The 27,071-nt window shown below is 55.9% G+C and overlaps 14 protein-coding genes across 14 annotated transcripts; 11 read left to right on the top strand and 3 right to left on the bottom strand.

Moving 5' to 3' along the window:
• Positions 1 to 4: 4 nt before the first annotated feature.
• Positions 5 to 1,222, top strand: DICSQDRAFT_51379 (uncharacterized protein; the record flags this gene model as incomplete). Its single annotated transcript, XM_007362116.1, has 2 exons — positions 5 to 1,011; positions 1,066 to 1,222. Coding segments are annotated over 2 exons (1,164 nt in total), but the record flags the coding sequence as incomplete, so codon positions are not given.
• Positions 1,223 to 2,071: 849 nt separating this feature from the next.
• DICSQDRAFT_178079 (uncharacterized protein) lies at positions 2,072 to 3,473 on the bottom strand. Its single transcript, XM_007362115.1, has 2 exons — positions 2,925 to 3,473; positions 2,072 to 2,809 (listed from the first exon to the last, which is right to left on the bottom strand). The coding sequence occupies exons 1-2, from the start codon at positions 3,407 to 3,409 to the stop codon at positions 2,434 to 2,436; spliced, it is 861 nt and encodes a 286-aa protein (XP_007362177.1). The 5' UTR covers positions 3,410 to 3,473; the 3' UTR covers positions 2,072 to 2,433.
• Positions 3,474 to 4,436: 963 nt separating this feature from the next.
• DICSQDRAFT_166549 (uncharacterized protein) lies at positions 4,437 to 5,243 on the top strand (the record flags this gene model as incomplete). Its single annotated transcript, XM_007362114.1, has 4 exons — positions 4,437 to 4,611; positions 4,682 to 4,871; positions 4,934 to 5,144; positions 5,211 to 5,243. The coding sequence occupies 4 exons, from the start codon at positions 4,437 to 4,439 to the stop codon at positions 5,241 to 5,243; spliced, it is 609 nt and encodes a 202-aa protein (XP_007362176.1).
• A 337-nt stretch (positions 5,244 to 5,580) lies between these two features.
• DICSQDRAFT_51460 (uncharacterized protein) lies at positions 5,581 to 8,613 on the top strand (the record flags this gene model as incomplete). The annotated part of the gene is made up of 5 exons (XM_007362113.1): positions 5,581 to 6,627; positions 7,497 to 8,015; positions 8,156 to 8,242; positions 8,360 to 8,450; positions 8,501 to 8,613. 5 exons carry the CDS (start codon positions 5,581 to 5,583, stop codon positions 8,611 to 8,613), a joined length of 1,857 nt encoding a protein of 618 aa, XP_007362175.1.
• Positions 8,614 to 8,672: 59 nt separating this feature from the next.
• Positions 8,673 to 8,920, top strand: DICSQDRAFT_50364 (uncharacterized protein; the record flags this gene model as incomplete). Its single annotated transcript, XM_007362112.1, has 2 exons — positions 8,673 to 8,703; positions 8,754 to 8,920. The coding sequence occupies 2 exons, from the start codon at positions 8,673 to 8,675 to the stop codon at positions 8,918 to 8,920; spliced, it is 198 nt and encodes a 65-aa protein (XP_007362174.1).
• A 548-nt stretch (positions 8,921 to 9,468) lies between these two features.
• On the top strand, positions 9,469 to 11,327 carry DICSQDRAFT_152704 (uncharacterized protein; the record flags this gene model as incomplete). Its single annotated transcript, XM_007362111.1, has 9 exons — positions 9,469 to 9,513; positions 9,597 to 9,764; positions 9,816 to 9,900; positions 9,952 to 10,181; positions 10,233 to 10,358; positions 10,415 to 10,702; positions 10,755 to 10,838; positions 10,899 to 11,015; positions 11,074 to 11,327. The coding sequence occupies 9 exons, from the start codon at positions 9,469 to 9,471 to the stop codon at positions 11,185 to 11,187; spliced, it is 1,257 nt and encodes a 418-aa protein (XP_007362173.1). The 3' UTR covers positions 11,188 to 11,327.
• A 240-nt stretch (positions 11,328 to 11,567) lies between these two features.
• DICSQDRAFT_51200 (epsilon subunit of F1F0-ATP synthase N-terminal domain-containing protein) lies at positions 11,568 to 12,380 on the top strand (the record flags this gene model as incomplete). The annotated part of the gene is made up of 4 exons (XM_007362110.1): positions 11,568 to 11,690; positions 11,781 to 11,934; positions 12,090 to 12,178; positions 12,255 to 12,380. The coding sequence occupies 4 exons, from the start codon at positions 11,568 to 11,570 to the stop codon at positions 12,378 to 12,380; spliced, it is 492 nt and encodes a 163-aa protein (XP_007362172.1).
• A 3,021-nt stretch (positions 12,381 to 15,401) lies between these two features.
• DICSQDRAFT_50493 (uncharacterized protein) lies at positions 15,402 to 16,035 on the top strand (the record flags this gene model as incomplete). The annotated part of the gene is made up of 4 exons (XM_007362109.1): positions 15,402 to 15,436; positions 15,489 to 15,533; positions 15,597 to 15,829; positions 15,890 to 16,035. Coding segments are annotated over 4 exons (459 nt in total), but the record flags the coding sequence as incomplete, so codon positions are not given.
• A 460-nt stretch (positions 16,036 to 16,495) lies between these two features.
• Positions 16,496 to 17,790, top strand: DICSQDRAFT_166545 (uncharacterized protein; the record flags this gene model as incomplete). The annotated part of the gene is made up of 9 exons (XM_007362108.1): positions 16,496 to 16,637; positions 16,704 to 16,785; positions 16,839 to 16,962; positions 17,014 to 17,059; positions 17,113 to 17,129; positions 17,184 to 17,354; positions 17,421 to 17,573; positions 17,624 to 17,670; positions 17,721 to 17,790. 9 exons carry the CDS (start codon positions 16,496 to 16,498, stop codon positions 17,788 to 17,790), a joined length of 852 nt encoding a protein of 283 aa, XP_007362170.1.
• Positions 17,791 to 18,025: 235 nt separating this feature from the next.
• DICSQDRAFT_51154 (tRNA guanosine-2'-O-methyltransferase) lies at positions 18,026 to 19,935 on the bottom strand (the record flags this gene model as incomplete). The annotated part of the gene is made up of 10 exons (XM_007362107.1): positions 18,026 to 18,202; positions 18,259 to 18,484; positions 18,539 to 18,626; positions 18,677 to 18,814; positions 18,868 to 18,934; positions 18,989 to 19,045; positions 19,093 to 19,209; positions 19,285 to 19,361; positions 19,430 to 19,674; positions 19,730 to 19,935. 10 exons carry the CDS (start codon positions 19,933 to 19,935, stop codon positions 18,026 to 18,028), a joined length of 1,398 nt encoding a protein of 465 aa, XP_007362169.1.
• A 399-nt stretch (positions 19,936 to 20,334) lies between these two features.
• Positions 20,335 to 20,811, top strand: DICSQDRAFT_51134 (uncharacterized protein; the record flags this gene model as incomplete). Its single annotated transcript, XM_007362106.1, has 3 exons — positions 20,335 to 20,446; positions 20,485 to 20,648; positions 20,701 to 20,811. Coding segments are annotated over 3 exons (387 nt in total), but the record flags the coding sequence as incomplete, so codon positions are not given.
• Positions 20,812 to 21,538: 727 nt separating this feature from the next.
• Positions 21,539 to 22,180, top strand: DICSQDRAFT_133136 (uncharacterized protein). Its single transcript, XM_007362105.1, has 2 exons — positions 21,539 to 21,955; positions 22,009 to 22,180. Exons 1-2 carry the CDS (start codon positions 21,789 to 21,791, stop codon positions 22,076 to 22,078), a joined length of 237 nt encoding a protein of 78 aa, XP_007362167.1. The 5' UTR covers positions 21,539 to 21,788; the 3' UTR covers positions 22,079 to 22,180.
• An 815-nt stretch (positions 22,181 to 22,995) lies between these two features.
• DICSQDRAFT_99451 (uncharacterized protein) lies at positions 22,996 to 25,364 on the bottom strand (the record flags this gene model as incomplete). The annotated part of the gene is made up of 5 exons (XM_007362104.1): positions 25,036 to 25,364; positions 24,804 to 24,981; positions 24,683 to 24,751; positions 24,569 to 24,620; positions 22,996 to 24,513 (listed from the first exon to the last, which is right to left on the bottom strand). Coding segments are annotated over exons 1-5 (2,124 nt in total), but the record flags the coding sequence as incomplete, so codon positions are not given.
• A 346-nt stretch (positions 25,365 to 25,710) lies between these two features.
• DICSQDRAFT_50658 (mitochondrial import inner membrane translocase subunit) lies at positions 25,711 to 26,542 on the top strand (the record flags this gene model as incomplete). The annotated part of the gene is made up of 5 exons (XM_007362103.1): positions 25,711 to 25,742; positions 25,812 to 25,911; positions 25,964 to 26,150; positions 26,272 to 26,394; positions 26,517 to 26,542. 5 exons carry the CDS (start codon positions 25,711 to 25,713, stop codon positions 26,540 to 26,542), a joined length of 468 nt encoding a protein of 155 aa, XP_007362165.1.
• Between the last annotated feature and the right edge of the window lie 529 nt (positions 26,543 to 27,071).

Here is a 27,071-nt window from a genome sequence, read left to right as displayed (position 1 = left end):
CAAGTACCGGCAGTCCAAGTTCCTACCTGCAATTGCGGACTACGACTATTCAGCACGTCAGTGGAACAGGGATGGAACAGAGGTCCCTATTCCAGAGGACTCACCTCGCCCTCATAATCGGCGGGTCGTCTACTGGCACCACGATGAGTCCGTCTTCTACGCTCATGACCGCCGTACTCAACGCTGGGTGCACAAGTCAGAGAAGGCAGTACCACGGGTAAAAGGAGAGGGCGCATCTTTGATGGTTGCCGATTTCGTCTCTGCAGAGTACGGCTGGTTGCGCTCTCCTGATGGAAAGGAGTCAGCACGAGTCAAGTTTTGGCCAGGAAAAAATCGAGACAGCTACTTTACGCATGAAGACATTCTCACGCATGCCACCACTGCCATGGACATCCTGTCGAAACACTACCCCAATGAGCAACATGTATTCCTCTTCGACAACGCACCTACTCACCTCAAGCGTGCTGCTGATGCGCTCTCTGCCAACAAGATGTCCCTCTACCCAACAAAACCAGGCAATCCACTCTTCGGGGTGGAGCAGACAACGACCGACATGGAGGGGAGAAAGCACAAGGTGAAGGTCCCCATGGCAGACGGATGGTTCGATGGGAAGCCGCAGTCGCTCTATTTTGAGCCCGGACATTCTCGCGCTGGCGTCTTCAAGGGAATGGCGCAAATTCTGACAGAGCGTGGGTACACTCTCACGGGCCTTCCAAGGGAGTGCACTGGATTCAAGTGCAAACCCCCTGCCCTGTCCTGCTGTGTCCGACGGCTCCTGTACAATCAACCGGACTTCCGGGACATCGAGACCCTGCTTGAGACCCACTGCCGGTCTCGTGGGTTTGATGTGCTGTACCTGCCAAAGTTCCACTGTGAGCTCAATTGTATCGAGCAGTGCTGGGGATTTGCGAAGCGGAAGTACCGAGAAATGCCGTCATCTTCGGCAGAAGCTGATCTCGAAAGGAATGTTCTTGCCGCACTGGACACAATCCCGCTTCTTACGATCCGAAGGTCAGTTTCTATTTTTCGACTTACTGAGCGCTTACCGAGCCTTTTTTGGCATAGGTTCTACACCCGGGCCCACCGCTTTATGGATGCCTATCGTCGCGGTCTCAATGGGAAGCAGGCGGCGTGGGCAGCCAAGAAGTATCACAGCCACCGTGTCCTCCCGAACGACATTCTTGAGGAGCTTGACCGGGAAGGCATTGCTTCGGAGGACTAACACCTCACTTTTCCATGCGTGTTCGTATGAATACCCATCTTTATTCACTCACTTATTGTCTATACTATCCCCTTCTATATTCGTCCTTATACCTCCCTCCCATCTGCTGTCGACTCGTCGGTACAACATTTCTATGGACTTGTCGACTTAACTCATCGCCTTAACTAGTTTGACGCCTTACTCACGTGCTTCGTAACGCTGTGACATAGTAGCAGGTTGTGCGGGCGGTCAATCTTAGAACGGAACTACTGTCACTGATCAGCCAGACATGAGTAAATGAACTAGCGGAATGGGACCAAACAGCGCGCTCACCATCCATCCTGTAGATAAAAGGCCCCCAGAGGTTTGTGCCTGACATCACACCTCGCAATAGGTGCCTCAGGCTAAGAGCCTGAGCTGGCCTCAAATTGCCGCTCGCAACCCGCTGTCATCTCGCTCAAGCCGCAGAATCGAAGTTCGTGGCCCCAGGCACCACAATCGTGGTTGAGCACGACAGTGCCACATGCGGTGTATAACGGCTGAGATCAGGTGCTCGACCGAAGGTGAGGGTGCTGAGACTGGGAATTGCAGAGGGGGTGCCCGGATCGGCGTCTAGATATCCGAAATGGGGCGATCGCCACATTCACGCGCAATGATTACTGCGATTCCGCTCAGTATTCTACAATCACGCCTGAGTCGCCCTTCTTGTGCTGATGCATGAGGAGGATTCTACACCCCCAGGAAATCTTTGTCCCGCGCGCAAAATCACGACACATCTTAAGCACGTCGTACGTACACTTTCGCATGCATGATCTCGCAGAGACGTGCGATTACGTGAAAAGTCATGGTCAATTGTCAACACGAAGCAGGGGTAATGTAACAATATAGCGGTATGTATACGTAAGTAGTCCATCGTCGCACCCGGAGGCATGCCTCAAGTCGCGCGAACGACGGTATTTTAGTCATCGTACAGTATGGTAGGTATATATGCGGATGTATGTAACATGCGTAATCGGGGCCATTAGCATCACCAACTGTACGGAGAGTGGGATAGACAGGAATGAGCATAGTCGGGATTCAGAAGAGTAAAAGGTCCGTCGTCGAAAAGTTCAGAGTACGAGTGGCGAGATATAGGCAACAGAAGAGGAACGGGTAACGTCCAGCACTCCCCAGGAGCACCGGCATGTAGTAGTAGTATGTCGTACGTCACAAGAGAACATCGGCGGCCGAATCTAGTTCCGCGCCATGCCCCAGTCGAAGGACACAGGGCCGTCGACCGGGCTCGGGTAGTCGACCTGCATATCATCCTGCAGCGCGCGCTTGCCGAGCGCAGCGACGCTCGCCGCGAACGCGTCCTCGTCGTCCGCGACGCACATCGGCGACGAACCCGCGACGGTGAACGGCGACGCCGTCAGCTCGTAGTTGTCGGACGTCTGCGCGCGCCGGGCGAGCGGCCGGCGCGGGGACGCGGGCGACGTCGGGCTGCCGACGATGGTCGAGAGGGGCGAAGTGGGCGAGCTCGACAGCGCGGGCACCGCTGGGAGGGGCGCGCTGGGGGGCGGTAGGGCGGGGACGGGTGGCGCGACGCGGCGCAGTCCTCTCCGCGGGCTGATGGAGACAGTGTGAAGAGAGGAGGCGGATGCGTGAAGGAGGCGGCAGATGCGTGGAAAACAGAATCAGTCAATATGTTACGAGGATGGCCACAGTGGCTAAGAGGATTTACCGAAGTGCAGTCCCGAGGCTGCCGCTGCGAAGCCTGCCAATGATGCCTGTTGGCTTGGAGCCAGTGTTTGTATTGCTGTTCTCGTTTGCAGCAGAAGCGGCAGACGCAGTCGACAGGACGCTCGCATCGCTTCCTGACCGCGCACGCAAGTTGCGCTGTACCGACGCGGTGGCATTGCGGATTGGCCCCGACGATTTTATGTTCGTGAGCGGGGATGCGGACCCCGCAAGAGAGGACCGTCGACGCCGGAGACGCGGTCGAGAGTCGTCTGCCGCTGGAATGGAGATCGAGGGGAGCACTTGGGACTCATGTACCGCGTGGGTTGTGGTTGTATGCGCAGTAGGCGTAGTGTCATCGGCCGGGAGATTGGCTACGGACGCCCGAGGAGTAGACGGGGATGGCTCGCGAGGCGCCTGAGCACTTGGAGTATGCGGTGCGAGGAGGCCAGAGGAAAAGAAGGAAGAGTAACCCAGCGTGGCGGACATGCTGAATCTGGTTCTGAGTCCGGGTTCGAGGCTTTGGGTCGGTCTGGAGTTGGGATGGGTCTGGAGGTGTCGTGAGTGTCAGAGTGCTATTTGGATGGCGTTACGGTGGAGCGTGATTGTCGTGGAGCGGTATATGTGGGTTACAAGATTGCGTGGAGGAAGCTGAGACCGTGGACGTGGGTATGGTGCGTAGCAATAGAGCAGAGACTAGTGGCAACGACGAGCAAGCAAGCAGTCGAGAAGGATGTTTGGGGGAAAACAAGGGCGTGCTGATGAGCTTTTTGAGAGGCGGGCGCAAGACAAAGCCTCCGGAAAATCGAACCCTGCGAACGGGCTTGGCGCCCGTTGCCAAATCGACCTCGCGGTAGGCTGCCCTGCCCTCCGCTCGCGGTCGATCTCTTTCTGTTCCCGTCGCCTGGCACCCGCAGCATCTCCTTCCGACGGTTCCTATATATCGTCGCCGGCGACGACGACGAGGCTGTTGTTTGGGTCTCTGCGGTCGGCCGGGTCGAGCTCGATCATGTAATGCGTGCCCGGCAGGCGGGGAAATGGCTGGACCTGACCTGCGAGCTCCAGGTGGAGTGCTGGGTGCAAGCCCCGACCTGCCAAACAGATTGGGAAATCCTCTTCGGAGCTGCTCACAGGAGGCCTATTTCGGACCGTTGCCTAGAGTGATCTGCAAAAGTACGTACTTTCGCGTCACTAAACGTACCGTGTCGCGGTTCGAGCACGTCTGGTCCCGGGAGGTGTTCTTCCTATACTGCCACACGTCATGCATTCATGGCACGGGTCGCATGCCAAGTACTGTATAAGGGACCAGGTGAGTGTGGGCTATATCCAGGATGCGAGCCGAACATGAACTAAATGACGGACACCATCGACGTATGATGTCAGAGCCCAACGTCAGTCTCCCATCCAGTCGCCTCTCCATGCATAAATACCCAAACTCCGGACTCATAGACAGCTGCCCCCAGCGCACCTACTCTTCTACACGACTCCTACATCCAACTCGAACTCACTCCTCATCATGTCCACAAACAAGGAGCTCGACCCCTACTCCGCTCAGGCGGAGAGTCACAACGTCTCGCCCCAGGAAAAGATCGACGGTCTGCGCGCAATCGTCAAGAGCGTGAAGACGGGCATGCTCGCCAGCCGCTCTGTTAGTGGCGAGATACATTCGCGTGCCATGGCTCCCGCAGGTCGTGAGTACCTCCCCTCGTCCTCGCCTTCGCCGCGTCTCACAAATGCTTGGCCGAAATCCTCGCTGTACAGCTGTGGAACATAACCAGGTCTCGCTCATCTTTATCGGAAACCGCGTGACGCACAAATTCGACGAGATCGAGAACGACTCGCACGTCAATGTCTCGTTCTACGACCCCTCTACCACCAACTGGGCCTCGTATGCCGGCAGGGCGAGGATCTCCCAGGACAAAGAGCTTATTGCAAAGCACTGGAGCCACCTGTACGTATATCTTTCTTCTCTGCGCCTAGCACCGTGTTCAGCATGCTGACATTGCACGACAGGGTCGCTGCTTGGTTCGGTGACCTTGGCGACGGCATCCACAAGGGTGACCAGAACGATCCACGGGTGGCGGTCATCGAAGTCATCCCGGACCAGATTCGTTACTGGGTGTCGAACCGGGGGACCGTCGGACGTGCTGTGGACGTCGCATATAGCGCTGCCACTGGGAACACTGCGTCGCCTGGCGAGTTGAGGACTATCACTAAAGATGAGGTGCGTGTATGCGCTGACTTGACGTACACATCTGTACCCCCACATCTTGCTGATAACCTCGACCAGATCCAACTCGTCCAGGGTATGACTTCGAAGTGAACAAGTGTCGGACATGTCAATAGTTGCTTGGTGTGTACACTACTGTACTTGTAGGCGCTGTCAATAGGACCGCAACAATTGTGTTATGCATTGGGCCGCAGGTCAACAAACCTCTTTGGCATGCTGTCTACTTCCTACTGCTATGACTACATTCTTGTTAGCATCAAATCCTCCAGCAGACCGCAGTGGCTCAGTGAGACGTGATGCATAGCAGTGCGTACTGAACTGACACCATAGTAGAACATCTTAAGTTCTACGAGTGCGGCTGACACGTCAGCCTCACGAAAAAGACTCGGCGCAGAACCCGTCGGTGCCGCACGTGGTACTCGTTGCAAACATGTCCTCACTGTACTCTCAGCCCGAAACGCTGAGTGCATTGAGCTCGGCCACAAACGAGTCCTCGTCAGTGAACACGCCCTACGACGAGGAAGGGCCGCATGGAAATGGACCCAAGTCTAGGTCACGACTAGCGTCGAACGTAGCCGGTGGCGTTCACGTCCGCTCTCCGTCCAGCGCAACCTCGTCTCGCTCCGGGGTGCGCGCATACCGCGACAGCGGCAGCCCAGGAGAAGGCCTAGGATCCTACTTCCCTCGCCCCCCAAGCGAGGCCTCCAGCCCCGGAACGAGCCAGCTGTCCCGTCGCGGGACGACGAAGGCGCTCATAGGCCGCTTCGAGGCGCTCGACGACGCCGCGAGCTCGAGCCCCTCGCTCGGCTACGGCCTCGCGGCGGCGGACAGGCGGGGGGCGACCGCTGCGCGCAGGAGCCCCCAGGGGGAGAAGAAGGACAAGGGCCGGCTCCCGATCCGCGAGTCGTTCCGCAACCTGCTCTCGGTGTTCAAGAGGCACAAGCCGACGCTCAAGGACCTACCCCCGAACCCGCCGAACGCGCGCATTTTTGATCCGAGTCCGAGCCCTAAGTGGGCAGCGGAGGACGAGGCGCAGGCGCGTCGGCAGCAGAAGCCTGGCGCGCTGACTTTGCAGATCCCGCCGGCGGCGCGAGGGGGAACGGACGAGAAGGTGGTGTGCATCTCGCCGGTCGAAGGGCACACGGGCAAGGCGGGCCCGCTCCTGTACCTCTCGCGCATCCCCGACTCGGACCTCCCGCCGGTATGGATGAACTGCACCGCGCAGCTGCACTCGACGCACATCCTGGTGATGTGGGACACCCCGCAGGGGAACCCGTCGCCGAGGCTCGTGCCGTTCACCGCGTGCACGGACGTGCGCTCGCTGGCCCCTGTGGACCTGGAACCTGAGGAGCGGGGGCTGCTGCCTGCGGACGAGGCGTGGAAGGTGTTCGAGCTCCTGTTCGAGGGCCGCGCGAGGGAGAAGTTCGCTGCGCACTCGCTAACGGAGAGGGCGATGTGGGTCAGCGCGGTATGGTACGTTGTTGCTGTTCCGTGCTCATCGATCATGGGATCTCACGGCGGGTGTCCTATAGGGACGCAGTCCTGCAGGCTCAGGAGAACAGAATGCTCTCGCCTGTCAGGTCCGAGAGTGCCCGTGTCCCGGCTCGGGAAGACTTCGCCTCGCCAAGCCCTGCTACGCAAGGTCCGTCAGGCTCAGCGATAATGGTTGTAGGAGGAACTCCGAGTCACGCCTCTCCTTCCTCACGCATTTCCAAGATGGATCGCGAGCTTCCTCCAGTCCCGTCAGAGCGTTCCAAACCACCCGTCCTTCCGCGCCTTGACCTGCAGAATCTGTCGATATCGTCGTCCGCGCTGTCGCCTCTTCCAATGCCCCCAACACCCATGAGCGTGCGCAGGTCGTTCCTCACCTCCCCAACCTCTCCCCAGAGCCCCACACGTACCCAGAGTCCGTCGATCCGCAACCTCGACCAGCGCTCGGTGGTTAAGCAGCGTCTCGCCCAGATCGAGAGCGCGTCTCCGAATCCCCGTCCCTCGACTCCGTTGTCGCCGATGCCGCGCCGGTATGTCAAGAGCGAGATCCTGACGACACATCTGAGGCGGCAGGAGAGCTCGGCGTCGAGCGTCGCTACGTCGATCTTGAACTCCTACTTGGGGTCGCATGAGGGGGCGTCGCCAGTGTCAGCGCGGCCGAGCAGGCTAGATGCGGCTGCGTCCCGGATGGGATCGCCGCCTCCGCGACCACGCAGTCGAGTCGACAAAACGGAGAGCGAGGAGAGGCGCCGAAACGCGAGACTGTTCTCCCCCGCCTCTCAATATTCGGTGGACGACGGCAACCAGGAAGGCTTGAAGTCGAGGGAATACGCAAAGTCACCACGTACGTATAAGTTGGTCGACCTTCCACTAGCACCACCTGCTGGTTCTACGACGTCCGGAGTCGACAGTGTAGCGGCGCCCCCGGGCTCAGAAATTCTAGCCAAGCCACTGCTACAGGATATCAAGCGCGGCATCGAGGTCCTGCAAGGGCGATCAGCGGCGGACGGAACAAACATCGCGAGTATACGCGCGAACGTCGACGAGGCTCTTGAGGAGCTTCGCCGTCTACCCAAGTCTCTGACAGCAACAAAGTCGAAAGATGCCACGGCGGTCATGGCGAAGTTGGAACTGGTCCAAGTCGAGCTGAAGGACCATCTCTCAGCACTTCATACGGCTCTCGAGGCGATCAGGGACTCACAGAAGCAGGGGGAGGGGATCAAGGGCGATCAAGATCTTTCGAGGCTCGTCGAGCTGCAGGAGAAACTGGATAAAGTGCTTCAGCTTCAACAGACACACCACAACCCAGAAAACGGACAGACAGTGGTCCCGGACGCCGACAATGCTACTGGAGCGACACAGCTGGGAGACGTCGTAGCTCTCCTGAACGATGCGCGAGAACAGCGTACTGCTCAAATGGAGCAACAAACGGACAGCATCCGTTACCTCAATGAGCTTAATACGGTGCGCATCCCAGTATATCTGAATAATCGTATTACCTGACACCACAGTAGTGGCTCGAGGCGTTCGTCAAGCACGGCACGTCGCAGATAGAAGGAGTAGCTGCCGGCGTCCAACAGCTCTGCCGAGAGCTAGGTCCAGTACCCGAGCTGCAAAGCGGAACTAGCCCTTCCGATAGAGAGCAGACGGGACCTATGCAAGGCAGCCTACTCTCCGACATCAGACGCCTCCTGGTGCAGAATCAGGATCGCGAGCAGGACGCTGCCAACCTATGTACTTCGGTAAACGGCCTGCTTGCCGCCGTACAGGAGGATCTGAAGCACAATGCCGAGGCACGCGATATGCTCAGTACGTACTCTTGTATATGGTGGTACATGAGTTGCTGATAGCGCATTCAGCGACTGAATCCGTCATTGGGATGATCGATCGTCAGCGCCAGGACCAAGAGAGGATGCTGAAGGCACTGGCCACAGGTGCGGATATCCTTAATGGTCGCCTGCCCGACGACTAACTATCGTGCCAGAACTATCGAACGACATCCGCGGAGAGCGTCTGCGCTTCGTCGAAGCCATGAAGGAAGCAACGGCAATCAACGTTCAGAGTAAGCCTTCGTCGCATCCTTTCTACACAGAGGTTAAAGCGATACGTCAGTACACGTAGAAGAGTTCAAGAAAGAACTCACGCGGGAAGTCCTTCACATGACTCAGGAGGTCACCAGGCTGCAGAGGGAGAGGCAAGGTCTGGAGCAACAGATCGCCGACTTATTTGCATTCTATGCCAAACAGAAGCAAGCGGGCAAGGTGAGCGTGGGCTACTGATCATAACTTACATGGGCGAATTAGGCTAACCGAGCAACCATAGAAAACTACCGATGCAGCGCGTTGTGATATCAAGGAGAGCCAACGCGGTGTACAGGTGCCATTTCTCGGACCTAGCCCTGGGGCCTCGAAGACACCAGCGGGCAAACGCCGTCCTTTGCCGAACCCTACCCCGACCCCATTAGGCTACTAGTCATGAGTCGGAAAGTCGCCGAGGATTCATGTAGGACTAAACAGGCGAAATGCACGAGTTATGAGTGTCAGTCGCCTCGGGGAAGAGTCTCTGGGACACAAGGAGTTTGTCGTGAACGTCAGATATCAAAGTAGGAAGTCGCTGGGCAGAAACACAGAGCGCCCGTTGGGCGCTTGCTACCTCCTTAGGCCGGAGATATCGGGCCGTCGTGTGTTCTTCTGTTTGTGGCTCAGCACGATAATTACAGTTGCTCCCTGCTTCCACCACCCAGTTCCAAGATGCCACCCACAAACCTACACCTATCTCGCTTTATAAATAGAGAGAGGACAACTCTCGGACATGCTATCGTCTCGGTATGGTTCCGTTCCTGAGTTCTTTCGCTATACATACGGACGGCATCGTAACCTGTCGCTAATTGTGGCGCATCACCTTAGACGGTCCCAGTAGATGTCCTCACTCCAGCAGAAGTAAAGGGATCTTGAGGCGTCATTTCGTGCAGATACACAAGACGATTATGCCTGCGCGAAGACAGGTCGTCTATGGGAAGACCTCCTGGAAAAATATCCAAATGTTCCCTTCCTCCTCTTACGAGTAGCAGACATGCGTTTTTCGCTCGACAGGAAACTGACCTCACTGCATTTGTACCTTAAGGTGAGTTGTGATATCTCTCTATGACTTGCCTCACACTATGAGCGACCTTAGCTCCAAAGCCACCTCGGTGATGCGGGCTACGGTGCACGGCTCAAGCAGTTCCATGCCTCGTTAATCAACGAGATGAAGGAGAATCGTGAGCGTCTCTGCACGTATTTGAGTTCTCTATAGCTTACGCAAGTTGAAGTCCGCCACTACATGAATAACAGTCATCTTTTCACACCAAGCCAGCGGTGGCGCAAGGGTACATCGGAAGACCCGTTCCCCTATTGTCGGCTGCAACGATCCCGGATTGAATTCTTGCAGACGACATGGACGCTCTTAGGTGATAACTCCCAGGAAGTGATGTCGCGATACCTCAACTACCACTGCATCGAGTCGAATGCACTTGAGGGCACGGTTGAGTTTCATCCGTCCGTGCGTCATCTGAATGAGTACCTATGAGCGAAGCTGATGTTGGATGACTAGGCGACAACCAGGTTGGTTCAACTTGGGTTCTACAATGAGATAGAGACAATAGGGAATGAGGACATCAAGAGCGGGGCTGTCCGTGATCGGGCCGAAGCTCTCTTCATTCTCCAGGACACCCGCAAGGTACATACTTTCAATGCCTCAGTCTTGTCTCTTCGCTTAGACCGTCTTCGCCGCAGGCATTCGATCTGGTGTTCAGCATGATTAATGATCCAAACTTCCAGCTTACTGTGGAGACCATCTGTCGTCTACACAAGAACCTGATGCATTCTAGTCGCGTCCTCAGGATTCAAGAAGGCGGGGAGAGTCGGTTGACATATCTAGACATTGGAGTCACCCGCCAGGAAACCTGTGTCAACGTTTTGATACGAAGGATTAGGTCGCCGGGTGAAGATCCACTTGTGGTTCAGTTCTGCCCCTACTACGAAGTCAACCAAGAGCTGAACGGTTTCTGCGCGCGTTTCAACGCACGTGGTCTTTGTTCTGTTCGGAAGTCCATCTAACTGATATGAACTGCAGGAATTGTTGCGTCTCCCAGACATGGATCCATTTGCTGCAGCATCATGGATCAGCCATGTTTTCATTAGTATCCATCCCTTCGAGGCAAGTCTCTACCCTGGCTGGCACCGCCTGAACGGACATTGAACACATCCTCGAAACCAGGATGGCAATGGGAGATTATCTCGTATTCTAGCTTGCATCCCGCTCCTCAAAGCAAGACTTCCTCCCATCTGCATTCCAGTGGCACTCAAGACAGCGTATTTCGACGATCTCAATCACGTAAGTGCTTATGCGCGGGAATATACTCTGAATGGTTATCAGACAGAGGTCTGACTAGGTGCGAGCAAACCATGACGGAGATTACTCCCGACTCATGCGGTCTTTGTACGTATCGACTCTCACCGCTGTCAATGCATTGGAGTTGTTCTCTCGCCCCGCTGCGAGCGTTTAAGGCTCGTGTGGATGGTTGAGCACTTATTCAGCGACTCGGATGGAAAGTCATTTGCTCGAGGCCGGATCAGCTCAAGCGCTGGCATAATGTGTACTACGTTAGGACATCCCATACCGTTATGCTGGTATTCAGACGAGAATAGTACCGCTTCTCCCCCGGAGTCAGCTTCATACCGGGGCGGGCCCCGTCCGGGGTCCATAGTGATTTGGGTTATTATCATATGAATGGAGATCATGAACTTGAAGCTTGCCGCTAGCTTGTTCCAAGAGGCCGGAGGCGTGAGACCAGGCACGTGAAGGGGCGTTCCGGCATTGCCCGGGGGTAGGGACGGCGGGCAGACGAGCTGGTCGTTGCGCACAACCCGGTCTGCCACAAAACTAATGTCTGCGCTCCGTCTCGTCACTTCTGCTGCTCGGAGAGCACCTAGGACTTTCGCCCTCGGCAGGAGAGGCTACGCCGAGGCTGCCGACAAGATCAGTTTGTCCCTCGTCCTCCCCCACCAGGTGCGTCTGCCAGCAACAGCTCACTCCACCCTCACCGCGACGTAATGACTTCGTTCTGATCGCGCCTGGCACTTGTTTTCGTTGATGTAGGCCATCTTCACTTCCGCAGATGTCGTGCAGGTGAACCTTGCTGCGGCAACTGGTGATATGGGTATCCTCGCCAACCACGCGCCGACGATCGAACCTCTCCGCCCTGGTGTCGTTGAGGTTATTGAGGGTGGTAACACGTCGAAAAAGTGGTTCGGTACGCGTCCCCCTCGTCCTTGTTTACCCACTGTATGGCAACCCCCTGACTTTCATCTGCCCTACTCGATCCGTCCTCTGTCCGTCTTCATTCGAAACCGTGAAACTCCACTCGTTCCACTCGTTGCACCCTACATCGCCTCTTCATATACCAAGTCTCTGGCGGCTTCGCTACCGTTCACCCGAACAACAAGCTTACCATTAACGCGGTCGAGGCTGCTCCCCTTGATGCCTTCTCACCAGAGGTATGTATTGTCCTCATCCTCGTGCCTTGCAAAGCCTTCGTCTGTGCAAACTGACGCTTACGACACCCTCGTGAAGGCCGTTCGTGCGAACCTCCAGGAGGCGCTGAAGGTTGCGGCAGGCAACGGTTCGGAGGAGGACAAGGTCGAGGCGCGGATTGAGGCGGATGTGTATGAGGCGCTCCAGCACGCGCTTTCCAAGTAGAGCAAGGGTTGCGTAGTGATGCGATGTTTGGCACGTAACATAGAATCTCTGCTTTTCGCTGAGTCCGCGGACGTGTCTGTGCGCCCAACGTTGTGCTTCGGAGGCAATCTGTCATTTATTCCATGGAGACATGACGTGCGCAGTATCCGTAGCGGTGGTGTCCATGGAACACAAATAACGCTCACATTCGGGTACCGCCTTTGTGTGTGAATTTAGTACGAGAAGTTCCGGAGCCGCGTGGAACTGACGTCGGCTTCTCATGCACACGGTTTTGGTAAGATCATTGACGAAGCGGAAGTAGTCGCGTCAGGTTGGACCGCGGCGAAGTTGTCTCCAGCCACCAATCCCAACCGGGTGCTGCGGGAGCCGTCCGTCCCTAAATCTCCCCCTGCACGCGACGTACTGCGACTTCCAAAGAGAGGCATAAACTTGGGACTGGGGACATGAAGCCGCCGAATGATCTCTGGGACAAGAATCTCCTCGAGGAGGAGCCCTTCCTCAGCCAGTTCATGATACGTAACGGCCTTACCCAGAATCGGAGAGGCGACAACTGGATCGCGACTCTCGCGAAGGAGGTCCATGACAATGAAAGCGTGAGTGCAGGCCTTCGTTCTCACGTTCAGGAAAGGTGAATCATAACGACGTTGGTGCACCTGCGCTCCTTGGCATACTTCTTCCATTCGATGACCCGTAAACGCGGTGACTCGACGTGTTCAGTCGCGCGCAGCAGCGGTGCAATGGAGCAGTCAATACGCATTCGCGCCCGAGGGCAAAACCCAGACGAAGAACATCGACCACGCGTCGCTCGGGTCTGTCGAGATTTTCGTGCGATTCTACTGGGCCTTGTACAGCGACAAGGAACAGGCCGCGCTCGACGTCGTCAATCGCGAACGCCGAAAGCGAGGGTTCAGCTTCCAATTCGAGCTCTCACGTCGACCTCAGAACTCCGGGTGCATTCGCGCTGGTAGGGCTAGTACACAGATACAGAAAGAACAAGAGATTGCGTCCTACGAGCACTCCTCCCAGACATCACTTTCGCGCGGTTCGCGCGGAAAGAGGGCGCCGAGGAAGCCCACCACAAGTGTCGGGAGAGACGCTGCAGGCCGCACCGCCAGTGGAAAATCAAGGAAAGCTGCGGACGCGACTTCCACAGATGGTGGCACCATGGTCACCGGCGCCACTGGGAGAGATAAATCCTCCGCACAGAGTGGCGGGAGTGCGCAGACAGCAGAGTTCTCTTCCTCTGGGAGCCTCACGCACACTCCAGACGCTGATGCTCGCGACCCTTGGGCCGCTATGACCTTCCCTGAGGAGGACAAGGGCGTGGTTGTGTTCCGTGGGGATCACGATGCTGTGGCCTTCGAGGTCGCGCATTCACAGCCCCAGAACGATCCGCCACCGTGCATGACTGTTGCGCACGACCAGGTGAAGGGTTTCGTCCCGCCCTCGCATTCCGCATGGTTTCTTATGAATGTTGTAAAGCAGGCATCCGGGGACCGCACAGACAGTGCCTCCTCCTCTCCTACCGTTGTCTGTCCTTCGACGCCAAGCGATGTAAGCGGGACGACTGCCGCGGAACCTCCAGTCGGATTCGGCAAAGGCCGGGGAAGGAGGGCACGGAGGGACGGCCCCACGGAGCCCACACGTCAACGTCCGCCTCGCGCCGCCACTAACCACGGGAAACTCTCTCAGCTTGCCAAGGACGAATTCAAGTACTACTCGAAGGCGAAGCGTGGTCTCGTGGACGACCTTGAGGATCTTGCAGTTCCTGCGAACGGTGCACAGCAGTCCGCTTCAGCCCCGCCTACCCGGCGGGCCAAGAGGTCTAGGGTGCGCACGGCGTCTGAGGACCGCGACGATCCCATGTTACCTCCTGCGGATCATGGAGAAGCAGAGCGGATGTCGGGACCAACTTCTGCTTCCATAGCCGTGCATCCCGCCGCCCCAGAGGCTGCTCGCCGGATACCTCGTTCAAAATATGCTAGACCCAAACCAAGGCGCGGCGAGAAGGGCAACGAGAAGGAGCGGGAGCGCAATATCAGAGGCGCAGATAGTTCGGTACGCCCTCCCAAGCGTCATCGAGGGAAGGACTCTGAGGCGAACCCTACCGGAGTATCCGAGGGCGTCCCATCGCACACTGAACATCGGAGGAAGAAGCCTCTCGCCGCGCATCCCGATGTCCGTCTGTCTGATGATGGTCATCGAGGAACCCCTTCAGCGCCATCTTCCGCTTTGCCTACAGGGCGCGTCACTGATCCGCCCACTATGGCTCCCTCGACTAGCGGGGACCCCGCCACCTCCGTCAATGGCATTTCGAACGCTCCCCGAGTACCTTCAGGCTCCCGGAAGATCTTGAAGCTCCCCAAGCGTCCGGCACGACGACGGCTGACGAAGCAGGCCCCAGCCCCCGCTCCAGATTCGCTGGGCATACCCGCCAACCTTGCAGAAGCGGACCGCATGGTGCGTAACCTTGCGACGGGGGCGTTGATGGAGCTTCAGAATACCGTGAGCGTTGCGGGTGAGTGGACACCCGATCCAGGCGTACAAGATGCGCCGCTACATTCCGATGATGATGGGGACTCGGAGGAGGAGGATATCCCGCTCAGTCAGGTCGCTTCGTCTCGTCGGACCCTTCAGGCGCAAGGGTCCGAGGCTGCTTCATCCCACGTAAATGATATAGGCGTGGCCTATATACCCCCCATTCCTGACGCAATATTCAAATCTGCGACCGGTGAGGCTGGCTTCACTCTGCGTTCAGCCTGTCCTCTGACACATGTCTTTCCTTTGTCTCTCAGCCCCTCCTGTTGGTGTCCGCGTTCCTCGATCTGTTCCCCCGTCGCCGCCTACTGTCCCCAAAAAACCATTGACTGCGCGCCCTATCATCTGGGCAAAGGTAGGCAGCTTTACAATGCGCCGTCGTTGAAGGATAGTGACTGGCGCCCACAGTCGAGACAGGAAGTCTGCGAGTCCTTGGACTGGTTCAGGAGCTATCAATCTGGCGTCTATCACTCCAAAGAATTGGTCAAGGGATATCTGCTCAGTGCGTTTTCGGCCGAGTAAGTACAGTCACCCCGAGCGACTTCTCTGCAATGGTTGATCGGCCCACAGTCGTGACATATTCGCTCGTGATGGTCGTCTCATAATATCTCACGGGTGAGTCCACAGATTCTGGTTGCTATGCATCTTGCTTGGAACAGCCGCCGACTTGCTCCTCAGCGGTGGTAAGGCGGAGAGTTTGCATAATAGCAAGGGTCGAACGAAGCTGCAAAAAGCGTCTGACCAAGAAGAAGGGGACAAGTCGGTCAGAGCCCTGCTGCGGACACAACAAATGGGTCGCCCGGTCGTTCTCATCATCGACGACCGGTATGCACTATTCCCATACGACCTCTCCACCAAGGCGAACTGCACCTATGTCGTGCTCGGCTTCTACCATATTGCACATGCGTGGGGTGAGTGCACCGTTTTTCTCCGCGATACCTATCGCCGACGTCACACCGATGATCCGGAAGCGGAGCGCCAACCAGCAGACAACAACTACGGCTTCGTGGTCCGGTACAAGTTCGCCTTCGAATGGTGTGACAAGCAGCCAGCGCCTTGGTGGATTGAACAAGACGGATCATCAGGCCTCGAGGCCTGCAGAATCGCTGCACCGTAAGCGGTCATATATCCTTACTGATTGTTGCGTAGCCCACATATAGATCAGGCTTAAGCTCGGCAACCTCTCAGCACAGTACTCGCCATGTGCTTCATGCCACAAGGCGTCTCCTCGGGTCTACGAACAAGGCTGGATGTGCCTTCATCCTGGCTGTGTTGCGTTCTGGATCATGAACGGTACATCACCGCCCCAAGATCTGACCTATTCAGAGGCGTTCCTTAGAGCGTCACTTGAGTGCAACCACGAAGCGATGGAGGATATCGCTCCCCAGACCCCTGTTACCGAAGCTACAGATGGGGTCATTACGAGCCGTCGATTCACCAGAGGCTGGCATTGCAAGGACTGTGGACGCTTGTCGTGCAGGTGAGCGAACATTGCTCTTGCTGCCCGTCACAGATCACCAAGTCGGACAGGTATAAGTGGCAGTATTGGGAATGTCAGAACTGTGGGGTAAGTCGCCATGAGACCATACACGCATGCAGTCGATACCAATCCGCTTCGGCAGGCGACTCTACAAATCATTGGCATGGCCAGGAGCCCGAAGGATTTGCGGGCACACAAAAGTTTAGGTTTCCTTACTCATAAGGTCGCAGAGGACTCTGGTAAGCAAAAGCAATAAGGGTCACCTGTATGGTGCATGGGTCTCATCGACACATCCAATGCAACAGGGATCCAAGTGTCGCAGTTGATGCCCTTCAGGGACGAGGAACTGCATGCTTACTACCATATTTACATACTACCTGAAAACCGGTCGGTACCGCCGTCTGCGTTTGTGGAGTTGCAGTCATACAAGCTTTATACAGGGGGCGTATATATCTGATCCTGGGCACACCACGGACCAACGAAGTGGCCGACGAGATCTTCCAGGAGTACCAAGACCAAGCTGGCACGGGTGAACTCCAATTACGGAGGTGGCCCCTTAAAAGAGTAGGTACCGTATTGTTACGTCCGTGTGCTGACTGACGTGATGGACTGCAGCATCAATGCCGAGGAGAACTGCTCACCAACTACTTTTCCCATAATAGTAAGTGCCCTCCTTCACTGGGAGCAATATGCATTTACGCTCTACTTCGTCAGCCGGAGAACCATACCAGGTGAGCACGGTGGCAACCTCAACGTATATCTATATGCTAATCCTACTCGCGCAGTATGTTGGTGGGACGGCGGACACTGTGCCCTTTGATGTTGCACCGTCCGCTGTAGTCAAAGCGCGCGATTTGATACAATCCCGCATGATGAGCATCATGCAAGCTGAGAACCAGCCGTACCGGTTCAACGAAGTTCTGAGTGCGGCTTACATGGAAGAGCAGAGTATGGCGGTTCGTGTCGTGTCGTCGTTGTTGTCGTGTGCGCGTCTCCAGTGCTGACGGGTATCGGATTGCTAGTTTCACAGTGATGCGGAGGACGGTCTGGGTCCGAGGGTCGCGTCCTTATCGCTTGGATCATCTGCCGTCATGCATTTCCGGCCGCTGAAGAAGTATCGCAAGGACACTGGTGGCGGAATGAAGTGTAACGCTTTGACGCTGCAGTTGCACCACGTATGTCACTTTTTGTGCTGGGTCCTGCGTACGCTGCTGACGGTACTCAGGGCGACGTCCTCATCATGGATGGAGCTCAGATTCAAGAATATTACGAGTACGTTCTTGAACACTGAGTATGTTGACGCAGAGACTAAATATCAACAGACACACCGTGGTCCCGCATAATTTCCGCATCGCCGCAACCGCACGTTACATCGACAATCGTAGTCACTAGAGCATGCTTGATGATGTCCATGAAGTGATATTGCTCTTATCTGTTATAGTGTTCTGAACGCCATCCTTCTACTGTCCCTGGCAATTTCGTCGCTGTATTCAATGCTCCTGGTTGCACTCTGATATGTTTATACGATAATCTCCCCTCGTATGGTTCGTGGGTACTTGTAGAAGTAGTGAGTCTCCTACATGGCTCTTCGACTGACGATGCGTTTCTGCCTGTTGTCCTATACCCATCACCCTATTTGCATGTCTTCAATGCTGTCATCGCTCTTTTTGAACCCCTGAAAGTACTTCTCACGGAAATCCTTATGGGCTGGTACGTGGACGTCCATGGCCTCCGTGACAGCGCGTGCGGGATCAAAGATCGGAGGCGGGTACCTCTCCGCCGTCGTTTTGCGGATGGTGATCAACTGCGATGACTTCAGCCTTCTCATCTTCCTTGATGTAAAGTGGACGTGATACACACCCGTCTACCCCAGGACCCGAAGTTTTGTAGAGAGTTGGCAACGAGTTCCATGCCATCACAGAGCATCGCGTGGACGTCAAGCTCTTCATACTCTTCCGTGACCGTCGGCAGGAAGAACACAAGGCGTCCGCGCGGCTTGAGCATATACCGAGCAAGGATGACGAGATCCCGCGCTAACTCGGAAAGCTCGTACGGTTTCATGGGTGGTATATATGGTTGATCGTCTCTGGAATGTGTGGGTGAGAAGGCTGAACTGCACGACCACATAGGGGCCACTCACGGCCGTTCAGTGTGCGCAGGCGCTGGAGCTTCTCGTGGTGGCCGGTTGCTCTTCCGTCCTAGCCGCTTGGCTCCTGCTCTGACGCCGTCTATGGTATCTCATGAGGCAAGGTGGAACACATAGGTATGAATATCTTACATGGAGGATCTGTGATGATAGCGTCAAACAGATTTCCGCACCTCCAAGGATTCTGGGTCACGTCGAATGTACAAAGATCCACGATGCGGCTGGCAACGCCGTATTGAGCAGCAGCGCGGATGATACCTGGCGGTTTGACTGGCGACAATCATGAGCACTGCAGAACTGTGCATGAACTCCGGGTCTCTGACTTTTCCCTCTCAATTGCCGGCCGTCAATGTCTGAGCCGAGGACGAAGGCGCCGAAGTGAGCAGTAGTCTAGAAGACAGATCAGCGTCCCTGCGTGGTACTCGTTCAGGTGGGCGGTCCTACATAAGCCATACTGCCAGTACCAATGAAGGGATCGTATATCAGCTTTCCCGGAGAAGCCTGTGCCCTGTAAGCACATCCCACGCGTAGACGATGATCCGCCTTACTAGGGTTTGATTGGCCATCAGTAGGGATATTTCGGCTTCCATACTGGTATTGCCATAATAGACCCGTTTTTTGACGTCGAATGTCTTCACCAGCGGTCTCGCGGAACCTACTTCAATCTACATATTGTCATCAGTAGGAATTCCTTCCGATTCCAAGGGATACCGATTTCATGAGTACAATGGCAAACGTACCAACCTCCCAAACCAGACTTCATCGAATTGGCCATCGCCTTCTGTCTTCTCGCGCGTAGTCCCATGCTTATCAGGATCTTGAGCGAAAGACAAATTTGAGATCACTTCCTGGATAATATAGGCGGTGCGAAGGCACTGTACCAACATTCCTCAAAGACTGTCAAGGTGATGTCCGGGTTCTTCATGTCGATCTTGCCCCGGAAGTCCATGTATGAGAAGCTCTCGACAACGTCTCTCTGCCGCCATTGCGGGATGGTGTGGTTGAAAGCTGTTACCAGGAATTTGAACGAAGTGTCTTCGATGTACTTCTCCCATAGAGAAGATCGCGCCCGGTTGTGTTCGTGCACCTCCTCGTAGGACTTTCCGCGAGCGTAGAATTCGCAGACATATCTGAGCATATCAGGACATGAGTAACTGGGAGGAGCCTTATAGAGGCTAGCATTACCTGATCAGAATGCATCTTCTTGAAAGAAGTCGTGCATGTTCTTCACTCTCGAGCTCGAGGAGCATGAACGGCCGGGACGTGTCTCTATCCTCGAGTCGCTCAGGAAATTTGATCTCAAATCCATAGAGTTCGGAGATTGAGAGCAGTTCCGGTATCCGAAAGTCTTCATGCACCTGCGCAAACACAAACAGGTACTGGATCAGCATTTTTGACGTCTTACGTTAATTTGTGTGGTGGTCGGGCGATAAATCCACAGGACTCGATCTCCTCCGCAAAGGAACCTGGGTGGCTGTGCCACCCCGTTATGGCATCGTCGAATCCGAATCTTCAGCGAATGGGCGGTTAAGGGCTTGGCAGACAACCACTATACAAGCGGAGTGAGTACGTTTGTACCTCCTGTAGATGGATACTGCTGCTGACGCGATAGAGCGCAGATGAACCACACTCCTGTCGTTGTCTATTGACTCCAGGCAATGATGTGATGGCGTCTGCAGAACTCACCACAATCCTCAACCAAGTCTTAGAAGGTTTGACTGCCGATACTAGTCAGTTTGCCACTAGGATATACCATGCCTACATGGCTTTCTTACTGATGCTATACAGTCGATGAATCGCTCGAGAAGCTCCGCTTCTTCTTCCCTGAAACCCTCTTGTTAGGTGCTTTGGACCTGATCGACCGAGATAGCGGCAAGCCCTCTACCATCCGCATACCATACAGTTGAGCTGGCCAGCTGATGGCGTCCTTGTCGATATAGTCATCCTTTATAAGACCCCATGGGGCCGCCCGCAATACGAAGTGCTTGGCTCGACGGCGACGTACACCGTGTTTCCGGGGCTGCCTTCTGTCGCGACGGCCACCGCGTACTGCACATGCCCGGCGTATGCCTATTCTGTCTTGCTGTCCGAGACCCAAATCATGGTGCGCCATCATTCCCTTCCTCACCGCTAGCTGACGTGCTGAATCGCCGTAGTGCAAACATGTCCTAGCGACGTTGCTCGCATTACGCCTATCGAGATGCGTGGAGAGGCCCGTCACCGCGGACGAGCTGGCTTCAATGATCGCACGACAATGTAAAGTATAACTTTTCGCTCATCTATACCTTCCTGGTTGTTTCGCATGAAGATGAATCGCTATACACAACATGTACAGTATATACTCTAATTGTACATCAATCGTACATCTAGCGCACAATTAGAAGGATGTCGGAGCAAGGGCAAGGCTGTGGCGAAACCTTCGGAGGGCATCGCGCCCGCGACGTTCTATGGAAAGAAGTGAATCTGCTGACTTTGTACGTTGTGCTAGCACTCACCGCGTTTAAGGACCTGCTGGTTCAAGCGCGTGTACGCGAGCAAGTACTAGCCAGTACCAGCTAGTTGAAGGGTGTGAACGGCAAATCGGGTCAAATGCCTGGTTAGATGCAAATCGACATAAATAGGCGAACTAATAATATGTAGTTGGTATTTCAACTCCGACACACCCTCGTATCCTGAAGAAACTGCAAATCATCTTGATGAAATGGCCTACTATAGTCTACTCGAACCGTGAGTCGATATGTAGTTTGTAAGTTGTGAGTATCTTGGTCTATATCTAGGGTTAGCACCTTGACTCACCGGGAATATCCAAGCAGGTTTAATCAAGCCTCAGATATCAAGCTGACGGCGCTCGATTTAGATGATTTCACATCTTTATCCCCTTCCATCACCTTCTCTGGACCCCGAGTCTGGAGACCGCCTCAAACTTGCCCCGACACATCTCTCTCAGTAAGGCATCCTCCTCTATGTCATATGTAGACTCCTTCTGACCTACATGGGATGCTAACAAACACTGCTTTTCTAGGGGTTCCCTTGGGTCACAGGCGGCGGCGATAGTGGAGGGTGTGGGATGGGTTTTGTGGGAAATTGGACATGGGTACGCTTATCTCGTAACCTTAGGGAGTATACCCGTATACATGCCGCTGGACTAGGTCTACTATAGCTGTGCGGTCATGGCCTCCGCTGGCGGTGAGTACTTGAAGTACCTATATGCGACTATATGCTACCTTTTGCGGACCTGCTTACCATGTTCTCCCTTCCCTTGGCCCTTTGCCGTCAATGCACACTATGGCTGCCCTTGCGGTGCAGGCATGCCCGTCTGGATCGCGGGTGGGGTCCCATGGTGAGCGCTAGTACCCGCTGTGCTGCCCTTGCTAATACTGCTCCTCAACAGTGTTTGCTTCATATATACAGGTAATTGGTCCTAGATGATTTGAATATCCGGGTCGCTGATATTCTCGGGGCAGATGTCCATTGTTAATGAAGCAGGCGGGAGCAGTACTAGTGGGCGGGCGCAATACCAGCACGGGCGGCTAGAGCGCGCTGCGATGCCAAACTTGTTGGTTTTTTTTACGAGACCTGCTTGGTAGCTCCCATGTGTACTAGACAGAGTCATTTGAAATATACCAAGCTCTTTACACATTCAACTCCCTCATGTGTTACTGCCTCAAACAGCCGACGTATATGACCCGTTCGAGTAGTCCATCTATTTGAACCCCAAACCGCACACGTGAATGTCCCCTGAAATTTTCATGCGTTTGAACTGTCAGTTGGGCACCTGCTAACGTCGTGATTACATGCTCTGGTCGCATGCACGATTGTGTACGTCAAACCATCTATTCACACGTATACCCAGTTCGCACAAGTTCGAGTGGCCTACTGCTTAGTACTCCGACCAGACTCCGATTACACACTTGTTCACAGGCACTCGCCCCTCAACCAGGAGGTCCTTAAACCCGGTGACTCTGTCTCTGGAAGAGTGGTCTGTGCTACTGGACTGCTTCATGTCTATAGTGTTGCCTAATGTGCGCCTCATATTTATGCTAGTAATCTGCTACTAGTACATACTTCCCATTCTCCTCCACTTCTGCGTCACCCTGATCGTCGTCCCCCTTCTCCTTGGACGCACGCTTGACGCGCCATGCCAGCAGCTCCGAGTACTCCTTCAGTCCCCGCGCCAGCACGCGAAGGTCGTGCTTCGTCGGGACCGGCTCTCCGCGCAGGTTCAGGCGCATCTGTACGTCCCCATCCGCATCCTCCTCGTCGCGGTCGTCCTCTCCCTCTCCCTCATCCTCGTCCGAAGAGTCGTTCAACGACGCAAACGTGCGTCCGCCCGCCGAGCTACTAGCAGCGGAGCTCGCGTTCGATGGCCGCCCGCGGGGCCTCTTGTGGCTCTGACCCTGCTGTCCGTCGTCGACATCGAGGACGGTAGTGTCGTCTTCGCCCTTAGGCACATGTTTCTTCTCGAGGTTGATGCCGTGCCGCATTGCGAGCCACTCCGCGAGCTTCGCGACTTCCTCTGGCTCCCAGAATCCCCACCAACGCTCGGTGTCTTCGTCCTCCTTCTCGCCCTCCTTCTCATCCTCCCTCCCAACCTCGCCTTCACCGTACCCCTTCTCGTCAGCCCCTTCCTCGCCATCAGGCTTGGCGACGATCGCACCCTCCGGTTTGCGGCCCCACACGGCAACGAACCACGACCAGCACTTCATCCGCCGCCTCTCCTCCCTCTCCGCCACCCCACGCCTCTTCCCGCCAAAGCGCACCTCGCCCTTGCCGCCCTCGAGCACCTTCACCGCCGCCTCGCGCTCGACGACGCCCGGGGTGACGGCGTAGTACACACGACCCTCGGCATCGCGCCCGAGCGGGCCGAAGCGTGGGACGCACTCGGCGAGCGCGAGTTGGTGCGCGCAGTTTAAGGACGCGAGCGCCGCGTCGTGTGCGGCGCGGAACGCACGCATCTCCGCGCGGATGCCTAGGGTCTTCACCGCCCTCATCTTGTCCGCTTCATGCCTGAATCGCGCGTTCTCCTTCGCGGCGAGCTCGCGCGCCGCCCGCCCTAGGTCCTTCTCCTGCGCCTCGCCTCGCTCAAAGTCCTCGCGGACGGCCTCGGTGGCAAGCGCCGCCTCAACGAGCGCGCCTACAACGGGGACGAGCTGCGCGGTGGAGATAACGGGGACACTCGCGCTTGCCGGATCGCGAGATGTCGTGCGTGTGCTCCGCCCGTGCAAGCCCACATTCGGGGGTGGGGGAAGGGCGGAGGGGAGGTCGAGAGAGGAAGAGGTGCGCAAGGTGTCCAGGGCGGCCCACATCTTGGACAGGTGGGAGCCGCTGTTCTTGATTTGGTGTATAGCGGCCGCAAGAGCAGAGGCGTCATTTTCGCGGGACTGCTCGTCTTGGTCTTCGTTGTTGCTTTCGACGAGCGAGGCGTCTTTGGACAGGAGTGTCAAGAGACCGATGAGGATCGCCCGGAGCGCAGCGTCGCTGATCCATCCGACCAGCTTAGGCTTGTCGGACTCTTCCTCCTCATTATTGTCTCCCGCCTTGTCAAGGTATGGATCAGGGCCGGCGAGCTCTTCGAGCTCCTCAAGATGACTGCGGGCGATGTCCGTGAGGTGCGCAAAGCGGAGGAGGAACTCGCGAATGTGCATACGCTCGACGGCGCTATCGAACGTTAGCGTAGTGGAGAGCTGAGACCAGACGGGCTTCGGTAGAGGCTTAGGAGGGGGCGCGGGCTTCTCCTTCACGGTCCGGGGCTTCTTCGTAACAGCCAGGCCGGTCTTGTATGGGGATGGCGGGACGAGTACATGAGGCACCAGCCTAGACGTGCCGGCCTTGGGCTTGGTTGCTGTCTTATCCTGCGCCTTCTTCGCCTTGACCTTGGTGTTGGCGTCCTTCACTTTCGCAGAAGGCTTCCCGATCTTAGACGCAGAGGCAGACTTGCCCGAAGCGGATGAAGGGCCCGCCTCTGCAGCCTATGTTTGGAGTAGTGAGACAACGTCTGTAGTCAATTGGCAAGCCGTAACGTACGTTCGCGGCCGCTGCCTGTTTGACAGCTTCACGTGCGGCCCGGTTAAAGTCTCTGCGCATACACCCAGCTTAACTCTCCAATTTCAACCCCAGAAGCATATCCATATTACGTACCCAAGTGCGGGGAGGCCTTTGGCCTTCCGACACGCTCTACAATTGCAACCTTCACTGCAGCGGGGACATCTGTGACGAAGGATGAGAATGAAGGCACAGAAGCAACAATCGTTTGACTGACTGGAAAACATAGTCTGTCCCCGGGGCATGCTTGGCCTTCTCCTCGTCCGAACATCCCTCTGGGGAGCGGCTCTTGACGGTGTCAATATCTAGCTGGTACCTGTTCCTCAGGCAGGCCTTGCAGTACTTGCACATACACCGCTCGCCCGAAGTACGCTTGTAGGTGCACTGAGCTATGCCTACATGGACCCTCAGTATTGGACACGTTCATGCAGTCGAGAGAGGGCTCTCACCAGAGGGGCCCACGAGCCTGGCACACTGATGGCAGCGGAGACTGCCATCATTGACCTTACTCTTCTGAGCGCCAGCGTTCGAGGCATTTGCAAGCTTTTTGGTAGGAGCGTCTTGCTTGAAGGGATTTTCGGTCTTTGGCTTTTTAGCTTTGGGCGGCTGATGCTCGTCGTTTGGCTTGAGCGTGTCGTCCGACGCGTCTGGTAGCCTTCGCTTGAGGGACGGGGAGCCGGAGGGAGAAGGGTGATTGTCCACATTCGTAGGCACGGCCTTGAAAGGTGTGTTGGCCTGGCTTGCACGCTGCCCCATGACGGAATGCAACGGAGATGGTGGTATCTCGACAAACACCTGAGATCTGCGCCGGAGCACGGAAGCGGGTGTGTCCATGGCGTGGTTGGTGGTGGTCGTTGGCAGAGAATGGCGGAGACGGAAACGGAAGGTATCGACGATCAACAAGCGAGCGCTGCCACAATCGCGGCGCGTCGGATCGTCACATGCAACGCGTTTGCACGTGACTGCGGACCGGCCCTGAAGCAAAAGTTTCCGACGCTGGGAGATGGGACAGGCGCTGGGCGGGGAGTGTGACGGATACGAGTTCCAGCGATCTCAGCTCAGGCAGCAGCGCTGACCACCATCTCCCTGCCCCTCCCTCCGCACGACACCGACGACGACCAGACATGGCCCACGCAGATCACACTCGCGATCCCTGGTAGGTCGTCTCCCCCTCATAATCCCGTCTTCGGAACACTAATCAGCCCCCCCTCTTTCTTTCTTCTAGTCCATGGGTCATCCTCTCCGATTTTGGTAGCGCCTTCGCCATGGGTGCTGTCGGTGGTACCATTTGGCACGGCATCAAGGGCGCAAGGAACTCACCAAGAGTGCGTCTCTCCTCTATCTCGTAGCCCCACTGTGACTGACGATGCCACGTAGGGCGATCGCATGGTCGGAGCCCTCTCTGTCATCAAGGCCCGCGCGCCCGTAACAGGTGGCAACTTTGGTGTTTGGGGTGGCATGTTCTCGACATTTGACTGCGCTGTGAAGGGCTGGCGGCAAAAGGAGGATATGTGGAATGCTATCATCTCCGGTTTCATGACCGGTGGATGTCTCGCGGCGCGGAGTACGTCTCACGTCCTGTTCACCGTTCGACCCTCCCTGCTATCCTCGCTCATCCCCTCCCTCCCTCTCTGCTTCTCTTCTGTGTGCTGCTCTGCGCCCACTTTGCTTACAGTCTGTCACAGGCGGTCCCAAGGGTGCTCTCACATCAGCCGTCATGTGCGGCATCTTGCTCAGCGTGTTCGAGGGTGTCGGTGTTCTTGTCTCACGGGTATTCAACGAGGGCACTCGTCCTCAGCTACCACCACGTAAGTCCACCGCTACTAACTGGTTCCGCTTCCACATCCCCCGGCTATATCGTCTCGACATCTTCCCTTTTAGATCCCGTTATGTAAACCCATTGTGCTGACATTCGCTCCTCTTTCTGCAGTACCCGAAAACATGCAGCCACAGTAGTGATTCATTCTCGCTACGACTGCATGATACTCTCTAGTCCCCGGACGTCAATGCCCACACCACCGGAGCATATCTGGACATTAGATGTACCTCTCATTTCTACACGCTGTCTATGTTCTTATAATGCCTCTCGTCGTCGCTTCTCTGTACTGCTTGGTCTGGTCATCTTCCCCACTCGTACAAGAACACTTAATGCAACAAAAACAGTTGAAAAACACCCAACACGCATCACTTCCATGTGCTCAGGAGAATCCATCCTGCATGTATACGCGCGAGACATAACGACATCGTGCGAATGCTCAATGTAAAGGGGGTCGAGTGAGCAAAGCTATCGGATGAGAACCTCAATGTTGATACAGCTATACGTACACTACACCGAATATGCTGGAGTGTCCTGGGGAGCTAGAGACCAGACAATCCCTCGAAACTCTCATATCCGCCTGCCGCCCCTACTTCCTCCACCAACAGGTACCTTCCGCTTCTTGAACAAACTTCCTCCAGCTGGTGCAGATGCAGGCGCCGCAGAATC

Source organism: Dichomitus squalens (genome assembly GCF_000275845.1).
Source record: "Dichomitus squalens LYAD-421 SS1 unplaced genomic scaffold DICSQscaffold_3, whole genome shotgun sequence".
Classification (NCBI taxonomy): domain Eukaryota; kingdom Fungi; phylum Basidiomycota; class Agaricomycetes; order Polyporales; family Polyporaceae; genus Dichomitus; species Dichomitus squalens.
This window is presented reverse-complemented; position numbering and strand designations above follow the sequence as displayed.